This window comes from Rattus norvegicus, chromosome 7 (genome assembly GCF_036323735.1).
Source record: "Rattus norvegicus strain BN/NHsdMcwi chromosome 7, GRCr8, whole genome shotgun sequence".
Taxonomy (NCBI): domain Eukaryota; kingdom Metazoa; phylum Chordata; class Mammalia; order Rodentia; family Muridae; genus Rattus; species Rattus norvegicus.
This window is the reverse complement of record NC_086025.1, coordinates 56,235,016-56,260,249: the sequence shown is the minus strand read 5'-3', so window position 1 is coordinate 56,260,249 and position 25,234 is coordinate 56,235,016. Positions and strand designations below refer to the sequence as shown.

Genomic DNA, 25,234 nt, shown 5'->3' with positions numbered 1-25,234 from the left:
AATAAACTGTGCATGAACTGTGAGCCAAATAAATTACTTACCCCCTAAATTGCTTTTGTCCAGATGTTTTATCACAGGAAAACACCACACACACACAGACACACACACATACACAGACACACACACACACAGACACACATACATACACAGACACACACACACAGAGACACACACACATAGACACACACACAGAGACACACAGACACACACACAGACACACACACAGACACACACACACACACACACACACACACACACACACACACAGACAGTTGGGAAGAATTCCATCGTCCAGAGAAATCTTGGAGATCCTTTGCCCTGGAGTGGCTTTATTTCCACACTTACCTATACAGTTGGAAGGCAGGTTCTTCTTTTTTTGTGCTTTGCTTTTCGAATAACTGTGAGAAGAGATGCCGGAGTGGAGTTAGTTCTTACAATTCCTATAGCTACCATCTTAGGTGGGCAAGTGGCTTCCTTTTCCCTACAGTTAAAAGTTCAAGGTTATCTATAACAACAGAAGCTACCACAGTCAGGGGATGAACTGTAGGTGTTGGGATATTATCCACCATCTTTCTCAGACAGAACCTTCACTCTGAATGCACAAAGAGGGGGCTGCAAAGAGACAGGACAAAGTGGGGTTCCATATCCATTCCTTGAATGAGCTGACAGTCTTGGAAGGAAGAAAGATTTTTCTATGCCTGTTATAGGGTAAGGCACCTGTCTTCAATAACAAATATTATTTAAATGATTGCAATATTTCCAAGTAGATTTGTGACTTCCATGCCAAACTGTTGTATATAATCATTTGATATTTCAAATTCAAGAATTGAAAGGCCATAATTCTTTTATGTCCTGGTTTTAAAATAATTTATCTGCTCCCTATATTGATTATGGGTATATATTTTACTGACACCTTTCTACCTCTCTTGGTTTGTAAGACATAGTAATCTAAGAGTATCTATGTTTAACCAGAGGATCATCAAGTGATACTAAGTCATGTGTATTGTACCCTTCCCTTTCTATGTGCTAGGTTCTGTCCTATATTTCTGACAGAAATAGATTGTATTACTTAAGCTTCATAGGCAGGCTGTGAGGAAGAGAATGGTATAGGAGTTAGGAACCAAGAGGTTGCTAACCTAGAGAAGTTGAGAAACAGGCAAATGGACATACAATTAGTCCATAGCTGAGCCATGATGGTACCTAGACCATGAGACCTGGGTACTATATTTTACACGAAGCAAGGAGATGAACAAGTATTCCATTAATAAGATGCCTGGATCACAGTGCGTGGACTTTGCTGTACCAGCTGTATTTATTTAGATTTTTAAAATGCTTTCCTTTCTTCCACTATGTCCTGGAGAGTTGGAAAGCTGCTGACATTGCGTCCAGCCATATGCAGCCCCATGGATTTCTTTGGCACATTCTAGGCTGCAGGGTATTAGTGTTTCCCCATGACTTACTCTTATAAACAGTTCTTTCAGACTCGTTTTGCTGCCCATTGGCTTCATGGAGATCTCTGTCTATTACATTTTTATTCTTAAGGAAAGAAAACCCACTGCCTCTCTCTTTTCTATTGTCTCGAGAACATTTTGTCTTACAAGGCCATCATATTATTCCAGACTTGTGAAATAATTGGATTTTGGTATTTAGTCATATAATGGGATTCATATAATGATCTCATCACAAGTTTATGTCTACTGTTTACTTTTCAAGAAGAGAGGGCTCACCTAATGCCATGTGGACACGTGCTTTATTTCAAACATTCGAAAAATGGCCCTAGATTCTTGGCCATTAATACTTTTTTTTTGCAAGCAATTTCCATTATTCACCAACATTCCAATGTACAATTCTGAAGACGCTTGGATTAACCGTATAGGAAATGACTGAGTCCAGAAGCTTTCACCTTCGGTTGAGTATGTACATCAAGCCCCTGGGGTTAACTTCACTTTTTCATACATTGTCTTGATTGTTAGGATAACTAGTCTTGGGTGTCACCTTGACTGCATTTGGAATCAGCTAAAACTGAGGCATCTGGGCACACTCATGAGAACTTTCTCATGGTTGGATTATTTGAGTTGAGAGGCAGGCAATAAATCCAGATAATCAGAAGACTTGCCCTACATCTGGGCCACACCTCACCATGACAGCCCACACAAAAGGACACGGAATGAGGAAGCTTTTGCTTTTTGTTTGCTTGCCCTAACTCTGACCAGCAAGTTCATCTGTCTTGTTCCTGAGGTAACCCTTTCATTGGAACTGCATCCAGTCTCATGGACTGGATGGCTGGACAGCTGTTGGAGCCTTTCTGCCAGGAGACAGCCATGGTTGGACCGTCCTGACTATAGCCTGTAAGCCACTGTAATAGATCCCCTTTGAGTATATATAAAACCGTTCTATCAGTTCTGTTAGAGAACCCTGACTCACACAATAGACCACATGGCCATTCTTGCTGAGAGGTAAGCACATTAGTAAAGGCAAATCGAGAACACGCTAGAAAATAGAACCATGCAAACCGACACACAGAGAGGATTTGACCCTGATACACTTGCGTGGGGCATGCTGACCCAGGACTTCCTCTAAAGGGACTCTAACTTCTTGCTTCTCAGCCTTTAGGGAAGGAGGAAGGTGGCACTGGGCACTGCTAAGTCAGACAAAAATTAGCAGGCAGAGAGCAGAAGACAGGGGCCTGTCAGTCCCTGTGCCCCATGGCACCTGAACAGCAAGCCGCCCGTGCTCTTTGGGGAAGCATGAGCTTCATTAGGTTTTCCCAAATTCAAATGCGTTCACCGCCAATTACTAGCAAGCCACCCAGCCATTCAATCTGCGAGTCCTTGTCTTGAAAGTCAGGATAATGATATGTCTGCCTCATTGGCTGGTTGTGAAAATACGAGGGGTGGATCAGGCTAAACACTTCACCCAGAGCCCAGCAAAGTAAGTCATGAATAAAGCAAGGGAGGAATTTTTCCCTCGAGCATGCATTACAGGACGGGTTGGGTGGGTTCATTCCTCACTGCGGATTAATTACACAGGAAGGGCAATCAGGTACTAAGGGAAGAGAAGGCAGAGACAGACAGCCACATCCTTAGTGAGAAAGTGGACACAGACTGCCTGCCAGGAAAGGAGATGAGGATGCTCCAGGCAAGGTGTATGATAAGTAGCTCAATTCCCAATTCCAGTCACCTTTCTCCTGTGCTCTGGCTTTTCAAGCAGGACCTCACCTGGCACTTCATCGGACGTCTCATCCTCCTCACAAACATTTCTGTAAAGCTCCCCTTACTAACATCGTTCTCCACCTACGCCAATATTCTTGCTCCTCCTTCTGTTGAGTACCCACAGACGACGTCTCTCCTCTTTCCCTTCTCTTAAAGCGTGGTTCTTCAGAGACGGCCCGTTACTTTGTCTTTTCCTTCCTCGAATCCTAAGAGATCTCATTCTTCTGTCTTCCCCGAAGCAGTACTCACTCGGCAAACTCCTTCCATCCCCTTCTTCATTTTCCACCTACTGGTGGTTCATTACCTGTTAGCTAATTTCTAATATCTGTGGCAGCTGGAGATGACGATGGGGCCCTTTGTCTCCAGACGTGCTGAATGCAAGTGTTTCTGTGCCTCAAACCTTCCTCCGAGAGTGATACTTGGGAACAATGGGTGTTGTAACATTACTTCCGAAGGACAACTGCCAAGCATTACAGACATTGTACTATATGCATGTACAGACATTACATTATCTGTAATGATATTTGAAGTAAATTTTGATTGATCAAAGAGATACTGGAGAGTTTGAAGACTTATCTAGGGCTATTATATATATATGTATATGTATATTTATATTTGCATGTTTCTCAAATTACTCAACTTATTTAGTCATTACAGGTAATTTCTCTTGCTCATGACTAATTGAACACATAGGTTTGTTTCCCCCAAGGCTGAGCTTTTGATTTTAGCTGCTAATTGTAAATAAGCCATAACACTGTCAATTATGTCTTTACTTGAAGGAGAATGTCCATATGGACAGACGTACGCTTTCATTAAAAGCAGTTCTCCATGTCTCTGATGTCTAGATTACTCTGCAAAGGCCATGTTGGTAGAGAACACTTGCTTTCTAGTGCTGTGGAGACCTCTTCTCCATTTGGTTCAAGCATAGGGGGAATTCTTTTCTATGATAAGATTTAATGTTTGTATGTATAGACACTTTCATATTTGCGTGTTGTCTTAGGGTTTTACTGCTCTGAACAGGAACCATGACCAATGGGAGTCTTCTAAAGGACAATATTTTTTTGGGCTGGCTTACAGTTTCAGAAGTTCAGTCCATTATCATCAAGGCAGGAGCATGGCAGCATCCAGGCAGGCATGGTGCAGGAGGAGCTGAGAGTTCTACATCTTCATCTGAAGGCTGCTAACAGAATACTGACTTCCAGGCAGTTACTACTAGGGTATTAAAACCTATGCCCACAGTGACATACCTACCCCAACAAGGCTACACCTCCTAATAGTGCCACTCTCTGGCCCAAGCATATACAAACCATCAAACATGTGTCTATAAATCTAGCTGGTTTTTTTTTTAACTGGAGTCTAATTTGGGGGAATCATAGGAACCATTCCCCAAAGTCAAAACATCACAAACTCGACCAACTATGTCATGTGCTATTGAGAAATTTGGGGACCAACTCCAAAAATATCATCTTCTTCACAGCCTTCCTATGAGGCTTAAGTAATACTATCTATTTCTGATGTCAGGACAGAACTGAGCATATGGAAAGAGCACAATGCATATGACTTAGTATCAGTTGAAAACCCTCTGGGTAAACATAGTTACTCTGAGATTATTCTAGCTTTGCAGCTTGTCTCTCTTCAGTTTGAAAGGACTCTCAGCTTTTGTTATGGCACAGATGAACCTAGTGAATCTGGTCAGTTTTAGGTACTTCCTGAAGCTACTTTGAGTTGTTTACTTTTCTGGTTAAGGAACTTTCTGCAGAAGAGAATGTTTTGATCTTGGAGGAAGCAGTCACAAAACCCCTTCCCCAACAAGTTCATGTTTTAAACACTTGGACCTTTATTTTGATGCTCTTTTTTGTCTTATCATTTCTTTTTTAGGGGAATCCTAGTTAAAAGTTAAGTCATTAAAGGCAGATGTAGAGAGAAATTTTTTGTGTAGCGTATGGAAGCATCGCCTGTCAATAAAAAAGCCTATGACCAATGGGCTGAGGCAGGATTGGAAGGTGGGACATCTGGCAGGGAGAGATCAGATTCTGAAAAATAGTCAGTCATGGGAGATTGCCGCAACACTGAAGGGTCACACAAAACTGAGGAAAAGTAACTAACCACATGGCAGAATTTAGAATAGAATAAACAGATAATTAAGTTATGAGATAGTCAGGGAACAAACCTAAGCTTTTAGCCTATGCATTTACTCATAAAATATTAAATCTCAAGAGTAGTTATTTCTGGGTACAAACAAGTCATGTGAAAAGCCCATGGTTACAAGCAGAACTATGAAGGATATGTGTATATATATATATATATATATATATATATATATATATATATATATATATATATATATATCAGCAATCTTGGGTTATACCCCTGGTGAGTAGAGGTACAGTGACTCAAAGTTTCTTGTGTTTCCTTGCAAGCCTGGAGCTGGAGAACCCACGGATACATCACATCCCCAAGCAGTGGGGACTCTAGGGTCCGGGGCTTCCAGAGAAACAGGGTTGCTCTAAGAATGTTACGCTTCCTGAATCTCCTCCATCCTGCCTCTCCTTTAGCTCTGTGAACAACAAGATGTAGAGGAAAGTCTTAATTTTTTGCATATTCTTTTAATGGCATTAACTCTATAGTTTAAAATTTAAAATTCTAGCTACAATGTCAGTCAGAAGCTAGTACACCAGTCTTTTCTCTACGTGATTCAGGGATCCAGAAAGGCTCCAGGGGATGTGATTTCTCCTTTTTTCGTAACATCTTCTTGTGATAATATTTCATCCTGTTAGATCTACGCCTAGGATACTAGAGAAGGATGTAATTAGCAGGGTAATTTAGATTATAAACCTTCCTTTCTTTTTTTCTCCCCTCCTTTCCTTTCCTTCTCTTTTCCTTCCATGCCTTTTCTTTTCTTTTTTTTTCTTTTCTTTTCTTTCCTTTGTGGGTTGTCAAACCCATGCCAGACAGTCACTCTCCCTCTCAGCCACAGTCACTGCCTAATATTGTAACTCGCTGTCTTGCAATTGTATCTCATATAAGCTGCCCATGTCAGTGAGCTTTATGTCAAACTCTTACTTAGCTAAGTAGCCTTCTGAAGTAAGTCAGTTCTTAAAAGCAAATGGTATCAAAACCAAAAGGAAACAAAATCAAAGCCACTCCACCTCTTCAGACTTCTCCTTGCTTCCAAGTGTGGGTGGAACTTTGCACTCAAGAGAAAGTATCAAAATAAGTGGCACTGACTTGGGTACCACCCTCAGCTCTTCCTGAAACGGGTCTCCAGACTGATGCTTTTGGTCCAGCCTTCCTTACACTGCAGTGGAACTGATGCACAATCTATGTTCTACATTTTTCTTTTGTCAGCCCAGTGCTCAGAACGCTCCAGTGGCCTCTGATCTCCACCTACGTCATGAGTTGGCTCCTCTCTCCAGTTTTTATTGTGCTGGGCCTGGAAACCTTTTACCCTATGCCTCAGTATCCCTTTTCTCAGGCCATTCTCCACTTTAGGGGTGCTATAGTGGAGATCTTTTAGGACAGTGTAGTGGTGTGTGTGTGCGTGTGTGTGTGTGTGTGTGTGTGTGTGTGTGTGTGTGGTTTTTGTTTGTTCTGTTTATTGATAACAGTCTCACTGTGTGGCCTTTGCTATCCTGGATTCAGAGTGTATACCAGGCTGGCCTTGAACTCATAGAGCTCCATCTACCCCTGCTTCCAAACTGCTGGAATTAAAGATGTGCACCTCCACACTGGAACTTAAATGTCCCCAATGGTCCATATTGCAAGCTTTGCCTCCTACACAGCATTCTCAGAAAATGTTAGAAACGGGTAGCAGCTCTTAGCAGGTTGAACCGTGTGGGAGGTTCTCATGCCGTTGGAGGAAAACTGGAGACATCAGCTCCGTCTTCTTCTGGTCTTTCAATTCTTTGTGATGACATGCTCTACCTTGCTCTACCACGTGATGCTGCCACAACGGCCCTAAAGTTACAGGGCCATTGATCAGGGATTGAAATATCCAAAACTGAAGAAATCACCCTCACCTCCTGTGGTGGTTTGAATGTGCTTGGCCCAGGGAGTGGCACTATTAGGAGGTGTGGTCTTGTTGGAGTCGATGGGCCCTTGTTGGAAGCTGTATGCCACTGTGGGCGTGGGCTTTAAGACCCTCATCCTAGCTGCCTGGAAGTTAGTCTTCTCCTAGCTGCCTTCAGAACAAGAGTTAGAACTCTCAGCTCTTCCAACACTGTGCCTGCTTGAACACTGCCATGTTTCCCACCATAATAACAGACTGGACCTCTGATCCTGTAGGCCAGCCCTAATGAAATGTCCTTTATAAGAGTTGTCATGGTCGTGGTGTCTGTTCACAGAAGTAAAACCCTAACTAAGGCACCTCCTGTTATCCTTACTTGGACTTCTCTCGAGTCACTCTGTTGTTCCTTCTGCTTGGAATGTGCTCTATTTTGTGCAGAAAAAAGCCTGTCTGCCCATTTTCTTAAGGCAAGATGCAATTCCCCGCTCCTCTAGGACTCTGTTCTGACTCTTCCAATGAATCCAGAGTCTCCAGCCTTTTGTAGTTATCTGGTATTTAGCCTCTGTGATCTACACAATACAGTACTTAGAGGTGTTTTGATTTACTATGAGGGCAAAATCAGATAAACCCCTCTTAAACTGAAAATACTGGTAAGTCAAAAGACACATTAAGGCTACCTAATCTAGTACTCCTCCAATAAAAAGCTCAACCTAGCTGGGCCTTGTACAGTATCAGTGGTTTCCTCTTGAGATCTCATGGCTTCCTGGCATTCTGCTGATAAAATAACTCCACATACCACTATCCTGGGTATGTATGTATGTATGTATGTATGTATGTATGTATATATATATATATATATATTTAAAAAAAGATCAAAGTTCAGTTTCTATTGAGTTGATATTACTTTTGCACCTTCATCAAGCTGAAAAAAATCCCATACCAGAAACTGTGTGAGTCACTCTCAGTATCAGACAGAACGTGGTGTGACAAAACGTAACAGAGCTTTATGGAAGGATTCGGCACAGCACGGCAGGGTGAACTGATAGAGAAACCAAGAGCCCTGGAGATTGTGATGGCAAGAAATCCTTGCTACCACTGGGCCTTAAGGGACAGGAGGATGGGATGGATTCCCAAACTCTGAGGGAAAATGGACAGTTGTGGAAGAGGCCTGTCTAACAGGACCTAACATCTTCAGCCAAGAGCACATCCAAGCTAGAAAACAGCTTAGTGGTAAAATTCTAGCTGGATATATACAAGGCCTTGGGTTCCAGGCCTAGCATATGGAAAAAGATGACATGGAAGATGACTAATGACTTATGGTGGGTGTCTCAGGAGGAGCCAGAGGTAGACGGTTGACATCACTGTCTTCGGGCCCTTCGACCTCTGGCTAGTAGTGTTTGCTTATCCAATCCACTGGTAACCAGAGGGCAAGAGATCCCTTGCTGCTGTCTTCGGCTCCTGCAGTAGAGTGGGTAGAGGAGTAGAGAGTGGGTTTGAGAGACAGGAAGTGTCTTTAGTTTGTAACTAATGTGTTTGCTTTTTTTTTTTCTTTTTTTTCTTTTTTTTTTTTTTTCGGAGCTGGGGACCGAACCCAGGGCCTTGCGCTTGCTAGGGAAGCGCTCTACCACTGAGCTAAATCCTCAACCCCAACTGATGTGTTTGTTAAAGGTGACTTTTCTGGTCCTGCTCTGTTCTAGGAGCTCCTTGAAAGCTTAGATCACGTTTTAGATTTACGTGGTTTCTAATATCTCATAGAGTGTAGTTCAATGAGAATTGGAATGTGCGTGTGTATGTGTGTGTATGTGTCTCTCAGTGTGTGAGTGTGTGTGTGTGTGAGTGTGTGTGTGTGAGTGTGTGTGTGTGTATGTGTGTGTATGTGTCTCTCAGTGTGTGAGTGTGTGTGTGAGTGTGTGTGTGTGAGTGTGTGTGAGTGTGTGTGTGTATGTGTGTGTATGTGTCTCTCAGTGTGTGAGTGTGTGTGTGTGTGAGTGTGTGTGTGTGAGTGAGTGTGTGTGTGTGAGTGTGTGTGAGTGTGTGCGAGTGAGTGTGTGTGAGTGTGTGTGAGTGTGTGTGAGTGTGTGTGTGAGTGTGAGTGTGTGTGTGTGTGTGTGTGTAGGGAGACAGAGAGTTGTGATCTTCCACCTTCCAAACCATGTTGGGGGTTGCTGGAGGCTCCAGGAGGGGGAGAGAGAGAGAGAGAGAGAGAGAGAGAGAGAGAGAGAGAGAGAGAGAGAGAGTGTGTGGTGGGCATGGAGAGTTGGGGTGGGTATGATCAAAATACACTGTTATGAAACTGTCAAAGAGTAAAAGGTATTTTATTTAAAGTTCATTAAATGAGACATATATCTTTTTCCTTAATTAAAGCAAATCATTTTCCTTGTAAAAAGAAAGTGTTCCTTTTCTCTCATGTTTAATCTATTAATATCATTAATTTGGAAGTAGAGCTAAAACATACCTGTACTATTAGTATCCTTATTTATGATTTTTCTTATTCATTTAATTTTGAAGCAATGGTGTTTGAAATACTGTACAGATAACTTGATGCCAAAATTGATATTTAAGAACAATATTTTTTGAAACATTAGTCATATGCTGAGTACTCAAAGTAAGATGGGAAGGAAATAATTGTTTAGAAGAGTAAGGGGGGGACACTTCCCGAGTTTTCTTGACAGTGCACAGGCTATAAGCAGAGCAACAGTGAGACTAAGCTGGGAATCTCAGATACATTGTAGCCTTGTAGCCGCTCCTTACTACCCGCTTTCTGTTAGTTAAGTCTGAATGCTACTCAAGCCTTCCTGTGTGGGTTTGAAGGTGATCATCACACGGAGGAATTTCTTGCTAGGGGCAATTTAGGTTATGATATGAGCCGATTATTAATACACTACTGCGTCCCTACTTTCTTGCAAAAGGAAGAAAATTAGGCTGTCTCTGTCTCTCTGTGTCTCTGCCTGTGTTTGTCTCTCTCCTTTCTGTCTCTGTCATTCTCTTCGAAGGTGGAGTGTGCCCTCCTCTTATTACTCTGTAGGCGCCCTAGAGGGTCACACTGTAATGTGGGCCCGTCCTTTTGGCATTTGGTTAAAGCTGAGGTGATCTTTGCAAGAGGTTGCTATGACAATTTGCCAACAGCATAGCCTGTACAACTCTGCAGGAGGTAGCTCCCTCTAGACTGAAGTCTGCTCTAGTTGGGGCCAGCACTCTGGGACTTGGAGAAGACACAAGGAGCAGGGCAATAAGGGATGGACACAGGACTCCAGGAGCAGTTCAGAAACTAGGCACCTCCCAGGAAGGAAGTGCATGCCTGGACGCGGTCCAACTTTCTTCCCTATCTGCTGGGGATTTTTCGAGCTTTCGCTCCACACCTGACTGTTCAAGTGGACAAAGGTGCCCAAGTGTGCCACGCACGACAAAGCATAGGTGTGCGACAGAGAAACAAATGCTGTTCTTTCTGGGAAGCAGAGGCTGTAGCCCACGAATGAATAGGGCAGGGAAATTCTCCACGTGTCTGGGAAGGGAAAGAAAAAAAGAATCTTTTCCTCCGAGGATGTGGGGAATCAGAGGTGTCGCCCCAGTGCAGCAGAGAGCTGAAAGGAAGGTGTGTCTGTCTCAGTGGCCGCGCTGGGGAAAGGCTTCGAGTTGTAAGGAAATGGGAGGCGTCTCTGATGTTTATTTTTGCCTAGCAACCCACAGCCAACTGCTACCTCAGCTGCGGTCCACAGGCGCCTGTCTGCCTCCCCTTGTCCTAGAGACTGGAGGGCAGCGGTCACTCGGTGTCAGTGAATCAGGGAGGGCGTGCGTGGCCGAGATGGAAGTGGAAGGGCAGCCCCTTCCTTCGTCCATGCTTGGGTCACCAAGCTCAGCCGCAGTCCCTCCTCGGGGCCTGACTTTCCGAGGTGACCCTCATACAACTAAGTTCTCTCCATGATAAAACTGGGGAGAGGGGTTGGCTGGGCCACTGGGACAGGGACAGGGGCCGGGGCTGGGGGGCCGCAGTATTGTCTGGGAGCAGCCATTAGGGGCGGTGTTTAGGGGCGTGATGGGAGAGGGAGGGGTCTCTGCAGCAATTTCGGGAGGAGGCCGGCCGCGGTAGGTTGCGCGGTAGGGCAGGGAGGGGCGTCGCAGGGGCGAGGGGGACACGGGGAGAGGGCAGATGGCCGCAGGGGAGGCGCAGGGCGAGCCCGAGCCGCAGTTTTCCTGGGAGCGGAGGACGGCTCTGCGGAAGATCGGAGAGGGTGGGACTCCCGGGGTGGCGGGTGGGGGTGGGGTGGCCGCCAGCCTGTGTGGCTGGGGCCGGGGGAGTCCGGGGCGGGGCCTCAGCGGGGGCGGGGCTGGCCTTCTCGGGCGCGAGCCGCGGGGGCGAGCGTGTGTGCGAGTGTGCGCGAACGCGCGCAGGCCCGGGAGGAGGCTCCCGAGCGAGTGGGTCCCGGCGGCCGCAGCCCGCTCCCCGCGGCCCCGATGTGAGGGAGTCGGGGAGGCCAGCGGTGCGGCAGGGGAGGGCGAGGCATGTGCACGGGCCGGGGGGTACAGCAGCCGCCCGAGGACGAGGGGGACGGCGGAGGCGAGGAGGAGAGCGGGGGGCTCGCGGCGGCGGGTCCGGGCCGAGGGGATGCAGTGGACTGCGTGTGTCTGGCTGTAGCGGGAGAGAGGAAGCGACGAGGCGCGGGGGACCCGCGTGAGGGGCGACCAGGAGGCGGCGGCGGCGGCGGCGGCGGCGAGGAGTAGCGGCGGGACCGGCGGCGAGGGCAGCACTGCCATGCACGTTCCTCTCCCGCGGCCATGTTAACCAGGAAACCTTCGGCCGCCGCTCCCGCCGCCTACCCGACCGGTAAGGGCCCCGGGACCCTGTCGGCGGCACGGGGCGCGGGCTGCGCGTGTTGGTGCCCCGGGATCCCTGAACCCGGCGGGTTGAGCGAGGGGCATCCGGAGCGCGACCCCGCCGCAGCGCCCTCTCGGTGGCCCGCCCTCCCCTCCCCCGGCCCGGCGACGTGGGCTCCGGAGCTCTGGCCCAGCGCTGCTCCCCTCCGGGTCGCGAACTTAACTTTGCAGCTGGCGGGTGCGCGCCGGGGAGCCGCGTCCCGACCCCCCTCCTTTCCCGCACGCCGCCGGCTTTTCCCGGGCCGGGTGTCTCCTTCCATCTTCTCCCTGGAAGAGGGGGTTCTCTGCCCACCGGGGCGGGGGCGGGGGTCTGGGTAGCTCTCTTTCCCCACCCTGACCCTCTTTTGTCTCCTCCCGCGCGTGGCTCCCAGGCCGAGGAGGGGACACCGCCGTTCGCCAGCTTCAGGCTTCCCCGGGGATCGGCGCGGGGGCTCCCCGAAGCGGAGTGGGGACCGGCCCACCCTCCCCCATCGCCCTGCCGCCTCTCCGGGCCAGCAACGCTACCACTACATCCCACACGGTGAGACCTGGCTTTGGGAGGGCGCCGGGCAGACCCCTGGCTTGTTGGGTTCTTGCTGTGGGAAGAGAGGGCCGAATCTCCACGCCCCTGGCAGGGGCCTGTCCTCGACGCCGCCCTCTGTAACTTGGGCGAGCCCCGAGCTGCTGCCACAAAAGAGATTCGTGGCGTGGGCCCCTCGCTTCCCTCTGAAGCTCGCCCACACCAGAGCTCCTTTTCCTGGGAACTTCCTCCTTGCGCCCCCTCCCCCCTTTTTTCATCTGTGCTTCCTAGAGCTCCCTTCCCCGGCCGGTAAACATCTATTCCCAACCCCAGGGGTAGTGGATATTTATAGAAACGTATGTGTTAGGGGACAGCTAGGCTACCCTGCCCGGAAAATCGATCCCCCAAAGAGCCTCAGAGGCCTGGCTGCAGCCAGCAGGGAGCACCCGCCAATTGTCCCCCGCGTGTGTAAGCATGTTTTATGAGAGCTACAGGTTTGAGCACAGCAGAAATTGTAATTAACATTAACAAAAATAAGAGCTACAGCAGTAGTCAAAACAAAACAACCACCACTGTAGGATTCTCAGCGTGGATATTGACTCAAAAGGAAAGGGCCGGCTTTGCTTTGTAGGTGGCAAGGGAAGGGCACCTGACAAGGGCTGTGCAGTCCCTTGAGGCCCTGGGGAGTGCGGAGCCTGGGACTGGTGGCTGCAGAGACTGGGGAGCTGGGCTGACTTCAGCTTGTACCTTTCCTCAGCCCCTAGCGATGGCCTTTGGATGGTGACCATGAGCCTAAAGGAGGTGTGCGCTTGCAGGTGATGGTTTTAAAGATCTCTTTCCCAAAGGCTCTCTGGGAATGTGAGCAACCTAGGATGGTTTCTGTGTGAGGTTGCCTGCAGGATGTAGGATTTTGTGGCTAAGTGAAAGTTGCTTGAAAGTACCCACCCATGGTTTGTGGCCTGCAGGGAGCATCTCTGGGGGGAAGAAGGGGAGTCATTTGTGACTGAAACTTGTTTATCACGGGAGATGAGACCGACGTTAGCTGTGCTGGAGGCGTACAAGAGAGGTAGACAATTTCATAGACATGTTTTGTTATTCTCTGTTTTTCTCGGTGAGTCTATGCTAGGAGCTGGGGATTCATTACACAGGGATGAACTCATCTGGGTCGTACTATCTCGCTGGGAAAGAGAGCCTGCAGGTAGTGGGGATGTGACTGCCACAAGGGCATCCTAGAAAGGAGTCATCGTTGGTTTTGGAGGTTTGGCTTTTCTGTGGTTTTGGCTGGTTTAGAATCATCTGACAGTTTGGAAAACCCAGCGTCCATTTCCCCCCCATGTGTTGGTGTGATCGTGTTACATGTTGTGAACTGGACAAGGAATAACTCAATTTGCATTCGATTTCCAAGTTTTGTTAAGGATGGCCTTTGCCTGATCAGAACTTCTTTGCAACTGAAATATGTCATGAAATTGGGAGAGGGGAAAACTGCCACAAGTGGAAAGCCTGTGTGGCACCGGAAAGGAAAAGGCATGAAGGTGATTTCGGCATAGATGCCTGTGCTGTGCTGTGGCCTGTGTGTGACATGGCTGTTATACACCGAAGGGTAAATTTCAGTTGCTCCGCATCCTTGGACGCTCCGTTTTGAAAGTGAAGCTTTATGTTTCAAGTGTTTTGATGTGGTTCGTAGGACTCTACAGGTTTCCCGGCTCAGGGGCGTTGAGGAACACAGAGTTTATCCGGCTCCTGTGCATGTTTGCATGGGAATGAAGACTCCACAAGTTAACTGAGCTGTCAGGAGTCCGTGGACAGCTCGAATGTGTATCGTCAGTCACACACCTTCCCAACTCTTCATTTAATGTACTACTTGGGACTACTGGTTCAGGGAACCAGTATTAGCTTTGTTATAAATACTAGAATCTTTGCAGATTTAGAGTCCCCTGCCTTCCACACTTTCAGAAGTGTTTGTGTGTTTATTTCTGGAGCTACACCTGGCAGGAACTGTGGAGGAATGACTGAGGGAGAAAGGTTAGTAAGAAAAATGAGCAGAGCAGGCCCACCTTTTCCCTTAAGCACACGTCTGGAATATGAACTTTGGAATTTCCCATGGTAGTTTGCTTTCTTTCTTTCTTCCTTCCTTTCTTTCTCTCTTTCTCTCTCTCTTTCTTTCTTCCTTTCTTTCTTTCTTTCGTCTTTCTTTCTGACTTTTATTGTATACTATAGCAATTTAGTTTTAGGTCACCTTGTCCTAAAAGTCAAACTAATAAGTCTCTCAATTCTCATCGGCTTTTTTTTAAAAAATAATATATAGGAAATGATAAAATATTGGAAACCTTTTCGTTTCTATCAACTCCAAGATATTGGTATATATCTTTATAACTTTTTAATGTTTAAATTACTCATCCGTGATTTATTTTTCCACTCCTCAGTTTTATTCCCACAACACCACACAACATTTCTAAGATGATTTGGGGAGGCTTTAACACACCCAGAAGTCTTAGCTCGAGGAGCATCTGTCGCTTGCCATTTTGGTTCTGCAAGAGGGTGATAAAGCGCTAGACTTCTTACTGTTGTCTGATAGAATTTTCAATACTAAACTACTGCACTAATATTAATACTACGTTTCCGGGAGGGCTTGATGGGTCTCTCCACTTTAATGCATGCATTTGTGGAGAGGTAAAACATTACCTCTCAGTTCCAGCTTGTGTTCTGGTCCTGGCATGTCTGACCTTCTTGGGGGCCCCTCCCCATTTCTCAGTTTTGTGCATTTGATTTTGGTTGTGATTTCAGGGTCCTGCCCAAAGTCCTCTTCTTACTGGAACCTTCAAGTAAATATCTTTAACTCCTGGAATGTGTAAGGCTCTTGGGTGTTGTTAAGATGTCTGCCTCAGGTACTTTTTAACCAGCTGTCCTTTGCCTCGGAGGCCCAAGCAAGATCTTGTGACTTGGGCCTCTTGGGATATTTCCCAACTCCCTCAGTGTTGACTTCATGTTTTCTTTTGAAGATGCAAACACCTATTGCTGAAGAATGGCTCCAAGAGACATTTCTTGATGTGCGCGCTTCTAGTTGGGAGATATTCATTAAATTCTCACTGTGTCCCTGAGTTTGTTGTCGAGGACGTAGGATAAATAGGAAGTGACCCTCTCGCTGTAATTTCTCAGTGTCCAGACAGATGGATGCAGTTTTTGTCAAACCAGAGTAAAATGAAGCAGCGAGCACACTAGGTACAGAAGAAGAGATTTAATAGATTAGAGGACTTGAGAGCTCTGGGGTTTGAAGAATGAGTAGGAGTTTATCATCTGGACCGTGGAAAGAAGGAGATTCAAAGCAGCGACTGAAAAGGGTAGTGGTCATAGCTGTTACCTGCTCAGTACTAAACCAAGCACTTTCCACATGTAGCTGCTCTAATCTCCCTAAGAGCCCTAATGAAGTAGCTTGGGAACTTTTTACACACAAGGACACTGCAGTTCAGCCCAGGGCCACACAGTAACTGGGGTAGCTGCATTCACTTCATATGTGAAAATCTCTGGGCTCTGAAAAAACTGCCTTCATCAACAAGTGGGGGTGTGAAAATGCATGGGATTCCTGGATCAGCCTTGATCCCCTGAGATGGATAGATCAGACGGAAGGGCTCAGGCCGGATGTGTTCTTACTGCATGCTTTGGCTGTGGTGGTGGGATGTAGCCATGGGCCACAAACAAAAGCAAGAAGAGTTTGGAGAGTTTAGGCCATGAAGCAGGGTATATGTGTGTCTGGGTCTTTCTCTGCCTGCATACCCACCTCAGTTGTCCCAGGGAAAACATGAAGTGTAGCTGTTAGAAAAGGCATGAGAGACAGGACACAGGAAGCTTCACGACAGTGTGGGAAGGGTGCAGATCCTGAGGGTTTCCCAGGTGGACACTGTCAAGGGACTCCCAGGTATTCAGCCCCATTGATTATTTGGAAAGAGAAGGTTGTTCTTTTGTTTTGTTTTGTTTTGGTTTTTATCACTGTTTATTTGTTTTAAAGTTGAAGACTGATAACAAGAAAACATTTGACTTTATAAAGAAAAGTTAGGAGTTTGTTTGAGTAGCCTGTGGGAGCAGAAACTCATTAACAACTGAGCTAAAGGGCTTGAGTGCAGGAGGCATGGGTAGGTGTGTCTTCTAGAGGAGAAGGTAGACTACAGCCAATGGTAGGAGCTCCCGACTTCCCAGCTGTGTTCAGCGTTGACCAGGAAATTATAGGAGTGAAAAAGCCAGAGAATTGAAGCTTGGATCTACCTATCAGCAAGGGGACATAGTTGGTCCCGCAAAGGGTACCAAAAGAAGGCAGTTGGAGAGAGAGATGGTGGACGGACTAATGTATGACCAACCTCTGTTTCTGACCACTAAAATATTTGAAATAATTTTTTTTGGATTATACAAAAAGTAACAATAAAAATTTAAACTGGAGTAAATTCTTGATGTTCAGAAAGTCTTCTTGGGCTAGCATTTAGGAATCTTTAAAATCCTAAGGTTGACTTTACCCTTCATGAGTCATCTAGCATGGATTTGAGGGGATAGATCCGAAGTAATCTCTCTCTGGCCCAGAAGAGACAGATGTCAGATCTTGAGTCCTTTTCATTCCTGGTACTTGAATGACTGTGGAGGTAATGAGATGAATGAAGCTTGAAAGAAAAGCAGTGGAGAGACGGAGGCACAGTGGAGTAGGGCAGCACCTAGCATGTTAGAGGCAGGTGGTGGAAGCATTGGTTCCCCCCATCCCCAAGGCTAGCATTTGTTAGCAAGTTCTTGGCCACTTCTGGGACCTTAGAAACCTGGGAAAGGGAAGGAAAGGAGCACACATTCGGATTACTTTTTTTTTTTTTTAATATGTGCAAAGCTTTCTGATGTGTTTTATGGACTGTCTTGCTTTTGAAGTAAAGAAAAAAGATACCAATTCCCTGAGTAGAACATGAAGTCACCTTACGTGGATAAAGTCACCTATGAGTTTGATAAGAGAAATCTGAAAGTCTCCCTGAGAAATAAAACTCCCGATTGTGTAAAGTCATAGTCCCAAGTACTGGCTTACTTCTGTTTTAGAAGTAAGCAGAATCTCACTCCATAGATGGTCATTACGCCTGCAGTTTGTCAGTTTAAAAAGAAAAAAGAAGATCAGGGGATTTCATTTCATAATCCAGCGGCTCCCAAACCATTTCTTGAATTACCATGGTACCCTACAGAGTGCGTCTGAACAACCCTAAAGAGAGGACTTTGCACCAAGGAAATAGGACTCATCCTATTTATTGTAAATTCCCAATAGGCAGAGTTCCCAGCACTTTGTAACCTGTCTCTTATGAATACGGGTTGAATGAGAGGTAGATTATGGTGACAAGTTGATTCCTTGAGGTCTCAAGTAAGAATCCACCAGCAGGCTGTTTGGAGGAAATCCCAAGCCGATTCAGGGAAGGAAAAGGAGGGCTCTTCCTTTGCCTTGTCAAGTTTTGTTTAGAAGAGACTATTCCGGGATGGCATGTGTGCCAGAAATAGAAATTGCTACTTTGTGTTTGTATTAGTTACTGTTGTCTCTGCTTCGAGAAAATAACCTGTCAAGAACCAATTTGAAGGAGGAAGGGTTTATTTTGGCTGGCAATTTAAGAAGGGCTACACTGTCATGGTGGGGAAGGCATGGTGGCAGGAACCTGAGGCAGCTGGTCATACTGCCTCTGCAGCAGGGAAGCAGAGAGTGATAGTGCCTGGCTCACTTTGCTTATCTAGTCCGGAACCCCAACCCGTGGAAAAGTGCAACCACATAGATACTGGATCTTCCCACCCCAGTTAACCTGCAGCTCATTAAGGGACTTGCGCAGCGGTTTATCTCTTAGGTGATTCTAGATCCTGTGACGGCAGCAGTCTCACATCACATGTTGAAAAGCTGAGTATACCAGCAGCCTGTAAAAATGCATGCATGGTTCCTGAGTTGTGGACCAGAGGCCCCGAACTGAATAGCTGTTGCTCAGTTTGTTGGACAGAATGGCCTTAACTGATTACAAAGTCACCAACGCCCAGAAACTGTAAACAACGGGCTTGAAGTTCTCGAGGTAACCAGGGCCACATGTATCTACGTGAGATTCTGTCAATAGAAGCATATTTTGTTTGTTGCTATGTGTGTTCCTAGGTCAATTATAACTTCCAGGGAAGAAGGAAACACAGTGGTTTGGGAGGAGTTCTAGATACGTACGAGAGCTCTGGACAAATGGGACTCCCCATCCTCCTGTTACTAAAGAATGCCTAACTGAAGTGTGGACGACACTGTGGTCTGGGCGTGGGCAGCACGGTACATGGTACTTGTTTGTGCTTTACCGGTTTCATTTCCAGATCAGATATGGCACAAAGCACCTGCCATGTGCCAGGCCTGTTATTAAACACTAGGTGCGGGATGGTAACATGAACGCCTGATCCTTGCTCCAGGAAAACTTACTCCACGGACCCAGGCTACATAGGGGTGGCATTCCGGGGCTGTCCTGTGTGTCCTAACCGTGCCCGATCTACCGTTCCCTCTTTTTTTTTTTTTACTGTTCTACTCATTCCCTCTACTGGTTGGTCCATGGGATGGCGTAGGTACACATCGCTTTCAGTTTAGTAAAACCGGTTGTGGGTGTTTGTTCACGCCACATCGGATATTGTCAAGCTGGGAATGGGTTAATGGGGGCTTTTCTAAAGTCATCCTCGGAGAGACGGGGCCCCTTCCTTTCTGTTTATGCTTCTTGTCTGAATTCCAGATTGGCGGCGGTAAGCACACCATGAATGACCACCTCCACATCAGCCACAGCCACGGACAGATCCAGGTTCAGCAGCTGTTCGAGGACAACAGTAACAAAAGGACAGTGCTCACAACCCAACCCAATGGGCTTACGACGGTGGGCAAGACGGGCTTGCCTGTGGTGCCTGAGCGGCAGCTGGAGAGCATTCACAGACGGCAGGGGAGTTCCACCTCTCTGAAGTCCATGGAAGGCATGGGGAAGGTAAAAGCCAGCCCCATGACACCTGAACAAGCGATGAAGCAATACATTCAAAAACTCACAGCCTTCGAACACCACGAGATTTTCAGCTACCCCGAAATCTACTTCTTGGGTCCAAATGCAAAGAAGCGCCAAGGCATGACAGGTGGACCCAACAATGGCGGTTATGATGACGACCAGGGATCATACGTGCAGGTGCCCCACGATCACGTGGCTTACAGGTACGAGGTCCTCAAAGTCATCGGGAAGGGGAGCTTTGGGCAGGTGGTCAAGGCCTATGACCACAAAGTCCACCAGCACGTGGCCCTGAAGATGGTGCGGAACGAGAAGCGCTTCCACCGGCAGGCGGCAGAGGAGATCCGGATCTTGGAACACCTACGGAAGCAGGACAAGGACAACACCATGAACGTCATTCACATGCTGGAGAACTTCACCTTCCGCAACCATATCTGCATGACGTTCGAGCTGCTGAGCATGAACCTCTATGAGCTCATCAAGAAGAATAAGTTCCAAGGCTTCAGCCTGCCTCTGGTGCGCAAGTTCGCCCACTCCATTCTGCAGTGCTTGGATGCTTTGCACAAAAACAGAATAATCCACTGTGACCTTAAGCCCGAGAACATTTTGTTAAAGCAGCAGGGTCGGAGCAGTATTAAAGTGATTGACTTTGGCTCCAGTTGTTATGAGCACCAGCGCGTCTACACGTACATCCAGTCGCGCTTTTACCGGGCTCCGGAAGTGATCCTTGGAGCCAGGTATGGCATGCCCATTGACATGTGGAGCCTGGGTTGCATCCTCGCGGAACTTCTGACGGGTTACCCCCTCTTGCCTGGGGAGGATGAAGGGGACCAGCTAGCTTGTATGATCGAGCTTTTGGGCATGCCCTCTCAAAAACTCCTGGATGCTTCCAAACGAGCCAAAAATTTCGTGAGCTCTAAGGGTTACCCCCGATACTGCACTGTTACAACTCTTTCGGATGGCTCTGTGGTACTCAACGGAGGCAGATCCCGGAGAGGGAAACTGAGGGGTCCGCCAGAGAGCAGAGAGTGGGGGAATGCACTGAAGGGATGTGATGATCCTCTTTTCCTTGACTTCTTAAAACAGTGTTTGGAGTGGGATCCCGCGGTCCGAATGACCCCGGGACAGGCTCTACGGCACCCGTGGCTTAGGAGGCGTTTGCCAAAGCCTCCGACCGGGGAGAAGACTGCGGTGAAGAGGGTCACAGAGAGTACTGGTGCTATCACCTCCATTTCCAAGTTACCTCCACCTTCCAGCTCAGCTTCCAAGCTGAGGACTAATTTGGCACAGATGACAGATGCCAATGGGAATATTCAGCAGAGGACAGTGTTGCCGAAACTCGTTAGCTGAGCTCCAGTCCCCTGATGCTGGCAATCTGAAAACCGCGTTATAGCTGAGCCTTACTGGGTTGAAAAGGTGTAGCTCAGACCTGTTTTTATTTGCTCAATAACTCGACTCATTTGTATCTTTTCAGCACTTGATGTAAGACTGTTTTTGTTTTTATAAAATACACGGGGACAATGCTTTAAGTTTTTATACTTTCTGAAACCTTTTTTGTTTTTGTTTTTTTGTTTTTTTTTTTTTTTTTTGTTTTTGTTTTCCTTCCTTGTGTTCAAAAAATACGATGAGCCTTACTGTATTTAGTGTGGCAGAGTAATCACATCGGTGGCAGGCCATTGATTCTTCATGACTGCCACACATTTACAGATTGGTCAAACTCATTCACTCTGTTTTCATGGTTCTTCCTGCTCCCCAGGGAGGTGGCCCCAGAGGCCCTCCTTCCCTCTCCTGGCTCCAGGTTCCCACGGAAGCCGCACACCTTGGCCCAGTTCTCCATGAATTAATCTGGGTCAGAGCGGAGGAGGAGGAAGGGGGTCAGGGGTGAAAATCTCTTAAGGAAAACTGCACTTTAGAGATTTTCTATTTCCTCACCGTCTCTTCAAATGATTACAAAATAGGAATGCCCGCCTTCAACTGCCCACTTAGCATTCTGATGTTCTTAAGCCACCCAGCAGCATTTAGTGGCCAAGTGGAGTCCGAGATGTGTGAGTTCCCCCCCTTGAGGCTCTGGGATGGTGGGGGGCTGTCACGATCAGGAAGCCTTCTGGTTACGGAATTGCTTTTGCATCCCATTTTAAGGACCTCTCCCCAACACTGCGCCCTGCTACCTTTTCTCTTCCACCACACACATCTGTTGCCCGCATTTAGTTTGCCCTTGGTCTTCAGCTGTCCATCCCAGACCGGTAACACACATTTGAGACACATTTGAGCCGCCATTATGGTCATGGTTTCGAATCCCAGTTTCCAAAAGAACCTCGGCCTGGCTACCTAAGGTGGGGATTCCCATAGTTCCAAAGAAGAGTTAGCCGACCGACTGGAGTCAGTCCGCGCTGCAGGTGCCACAGAGGTTCCCTCAGCCTGGGGAAGCGTCAGCTCTTTCGTTAGAAAGAAAAGGGGTTGGAAAGGGAGGAGAAATTCCACGTCAAGTTAAATGGTCTGACTTATTCTCTCCTTCACTAGAAGAGCCACGGGGGAGGGGAAAATGGTTCCTCTGTTTAGTTGACTTTCTTTTGAATCGCACTGAGTGGTTTTTTTTTTTTGTTGTTGTTGTTTTTTTGCTTTTTTGGGGGGTTTTTTTGGTTTTTTTTTGGTGGGGAATGACGCTTTACCTGAGAGAGTAACTGAGAGTTAGGTAAAAGAATATTTTCTTCTCTGAATAATAATTATTTTCACAGTGAAAATTTCAGTATTTTATCACTAATGTATGAAGTGATATATATCAATTTCAAGGCACGTGGGAAGAATTTTTTTAGTATGTGCAATTTAATAGAGAAAGATTTCTGCCTGTTTGGACAATAGGTTTTGGATAGTAAAAATTAGGATAAATAATCTTTTATATGCACAGATATTATTGTATTGCCTGTAAATCGATTTACAAGTACTTAAAGCATGGTCCCCAGTGAGGCCAAGAAAGTTTCTGGTTACGTTTTTTTTTTTTAATTCTGTTTTCTCTTACTTAAAAAAAAAAAAAAGAATAGAAAAAGAAAAAAAATAGAAAGTGTCATTTTGAATAAAACATTTTTCTTATCTTGAGGCTTTGCCAGTTGATGGTGGAAAAATATGCTCAGGAATTATTTCAAATATTTGCCAAAAATCAGTAATAAGATTAGCTTATTAATAAGTTAGTAATCTCACTGTTTGCTTTACTATTTAAGGATGTCATTGATAAATTAATTTGTACCTCTGTACTTAGCAAATTGTAGCTTATTTCCCTTAGTCAAATTCTTTGGCATACTATACACAGTTCTGTGTAATCTGTGAAGTGCAATAATACGTCAGTAAGTTACATAATGATTCTCATGTGACAGTGCCCCCAATCAGTGGCTTATAGGGCTTAAAAATTGTGTATTTATTTTTTGAAACTTGGCTTAAAGGCATAAGAAATATACAGAGTTGGTCTGGGGACTTTGTAAAGCTACAAGTCTCTTAATGATGGTTATTGTCTTTCGGTCATTAAAAGAAATTTTTAAAAATGGAAGCTGTTCCCCCTTCCAAGGCCCCCTTTCTCTGTTCTCACTTAGTTGCTATGGGAACCTGAGCCTGACATTACTAACTCCCCTAGACCGTCACTAGACCTGCAACAGTTTAGAAGTGGACGAAGACCGCTTGTCTTTCCCCTACCACACAATACTGGTTCTTCGTGGATGCCAGCAGGCCATTTGTCATGAGCTTTACCCGTACACGGAACCGGAAACTTTAAAGCAAACTATTATGTGCAGTGCTACAAGGCTTTTTTTTTTTTCTCCTCCTTTCCCCCAACTACAGTGAAATTTCCTTTATTCATAAAAACCGTCTCAGCATTTTTACTGATACGGCTGCTTCGAGGAGACTCCTACTTAATTATTGTGTCTAAAATGAAACTGTTGCCTCTTCATGATCTTAACCTAAATAAAGGGCTCTGATAGGCTACTGGGAGTTGGCTTGGAAACAGTCTTTGGTCTCACAGGTTACCATTGTCTAGGGATGTCTGAGCTGTTTTCAGATTTAGGAATAGCACAGTGTCGTCTTGTCTCTGGTTGCAGTCTCACTTGGCGCTGTTTCTTGCACTACCAGAGTGTTCTTAGCACAACGGTGGAACACGCAGGGATGCGAGGCAGTGTAGATTAACATCGCAGAGGAGGAATTGTGCCCTTAGTGTTAATGTGCCTTTTGTTCTGAATGCCATGTTACGGGGCATGCATTTTTTTGGCCTCTTTGACTCTTTGAATGAGAGGTAGTAAAGGTGGAAGCCGCCTCTGCAAAGATAACATCTGTCTTAAATATCTAGATTTATAGGCCTTAATAGAAACCATAAGGCGGGAGTCGTCACTGGGCGCTGAGCAAGATTAACTATTGGTTAACTACACCAGGAATTCCCATGTTTAAGAGGTTAAAGATGGTCTTTCTTGTATCTTAACATCAGACTGATTTTTTAAATGATACTTTCTTTGTTAGGCTAACACTAGACAAAAATCAACTGTATTTGTAAAAATTTACCTCAAAACCATTTAATTTTATAGTGTGATTAATCCCAGGGCATTTGGTCTGAACCAAAGTGCATTCTTTTTTTTAATGTGCCTGGCTCAAATAAGGAGGGCCAGGGATTTTTACAATTTGGGTGCATGGCACTTAAGCCACTTTTAAACTTACTGGGTGATGTGGAGCCCTGTTAGGTGACTCCATCAGAAGGCTGGGAAAAACACTTTAGGCATCAGTAGCATTGGGCCATATTGGAATCTTAAAAAGTGTGAATTATTTTAAAGAGAACATTCATTTTTGTAATTTTTTTTCATCAAGAATATTTCTGGTAAGCAGAAGATTTTTTTTTTGAAATTAAAAAAAAAATCAACTGATTCGGTTGGTAAAGGTTTTGATATCGCCCAACATGATGCTGTGGTAGCATTGAAAAAAAAAAAAAAACAAAAGTATTTGTGGACTCTGTTTTTTAGGGGCTTGTACATCTCTCTGCAACCGACATATATACGATACATGATACATTGTAATTCTATCGGCTCAACTGCTGCAGTTCTGTCTAGGCAGGGGCTTGGGTTTTTATCGAGCAACAACTTAGACACGTGACTAATAATGATGCTGCAACTGTGTGTACTGAAAAACATGTGAAATGGTTGAATGTGGACTGTGTATATATGTATGTACAGATTTCTGTGAGATGCTGCTGTTGCCACTTAACATGGAAAGTGTTCTAGTGGGTTTGAATCCTAGTGGCCAGTTCTATGATACTGTATGCATTGTACAGCCGGAAGCAGAAGTAAAGACTGTTTAGTGAATATTTGTTAAATTTTATTGTTGTGGCCAGAGATAATTTCAGAATAAAATTTTAATGTCCTACCTTACTTCTCACCCCTTTTCTAACGATAATCTCACCCTGTTTCCGGTATGGTTATTCCTGGTTTGTTAAACCCGGGGAGGCTTTATCACATCAGGTGATGTGAGACAATAAGACCACCCATTATTTCCTCACTATAAGTATGCAGATCCAGAGGGGTTTCTTTTTTTCGTTTTGTTTTGTTTTGTTTTTTTGTTGTTGTTGTTTGTTTTAAATGAAGTTTTTAGGAAGAAACCCCTAGGGAATCAGAGCTCTTGAGGTAATTAT

The 25,234-nt window shown here is 45.8% G+C and overlaps 1 protein-coding gene across 3 annotated transcripts in view; it reads left to right on the top strand.

The window, feature by feature from the left end:
- Nucleotides 1-24,974, top strand: part of Dyrk2 (dual specificity tyrosine phosphorylation regulated kinase 2) — a 30,466-nt gene extending 5,492 nt beyond the window's left edge. The window contains exons 1-3 of one of the 3 annotated variants that reach the window (NM_001108100.2): nucleotides 11,590-12,040; nucleotides 12,462-12,610; nucleotides 19,327-24,974. In NM_001108100.2, the coding sequence (NP_001101570.2) occupies nucleotides 11,992-12,040; nucleotides 12,462-12,610; nucleotides 19,327-20,931 (1,803 nt within the window). In that variant the 5' untranslated portion in view covers nucleotides 11,590-11,991 and the 3' untranslated portion in view covers nucleotides 20,932-24,974. Of the gene's footprint in view, nucleotides 1-11,589; nucleotides 12,041-12,461; nucleotides 12,611-19,326 lie in introns of those variants that run through there. The other 2 variants (XM_063263498.1, XM_063263497.1) reach the window with 2 other exon arrangements.
- Nucleotides 24,975-25,234: the final 260 nt, after the last annotated feature.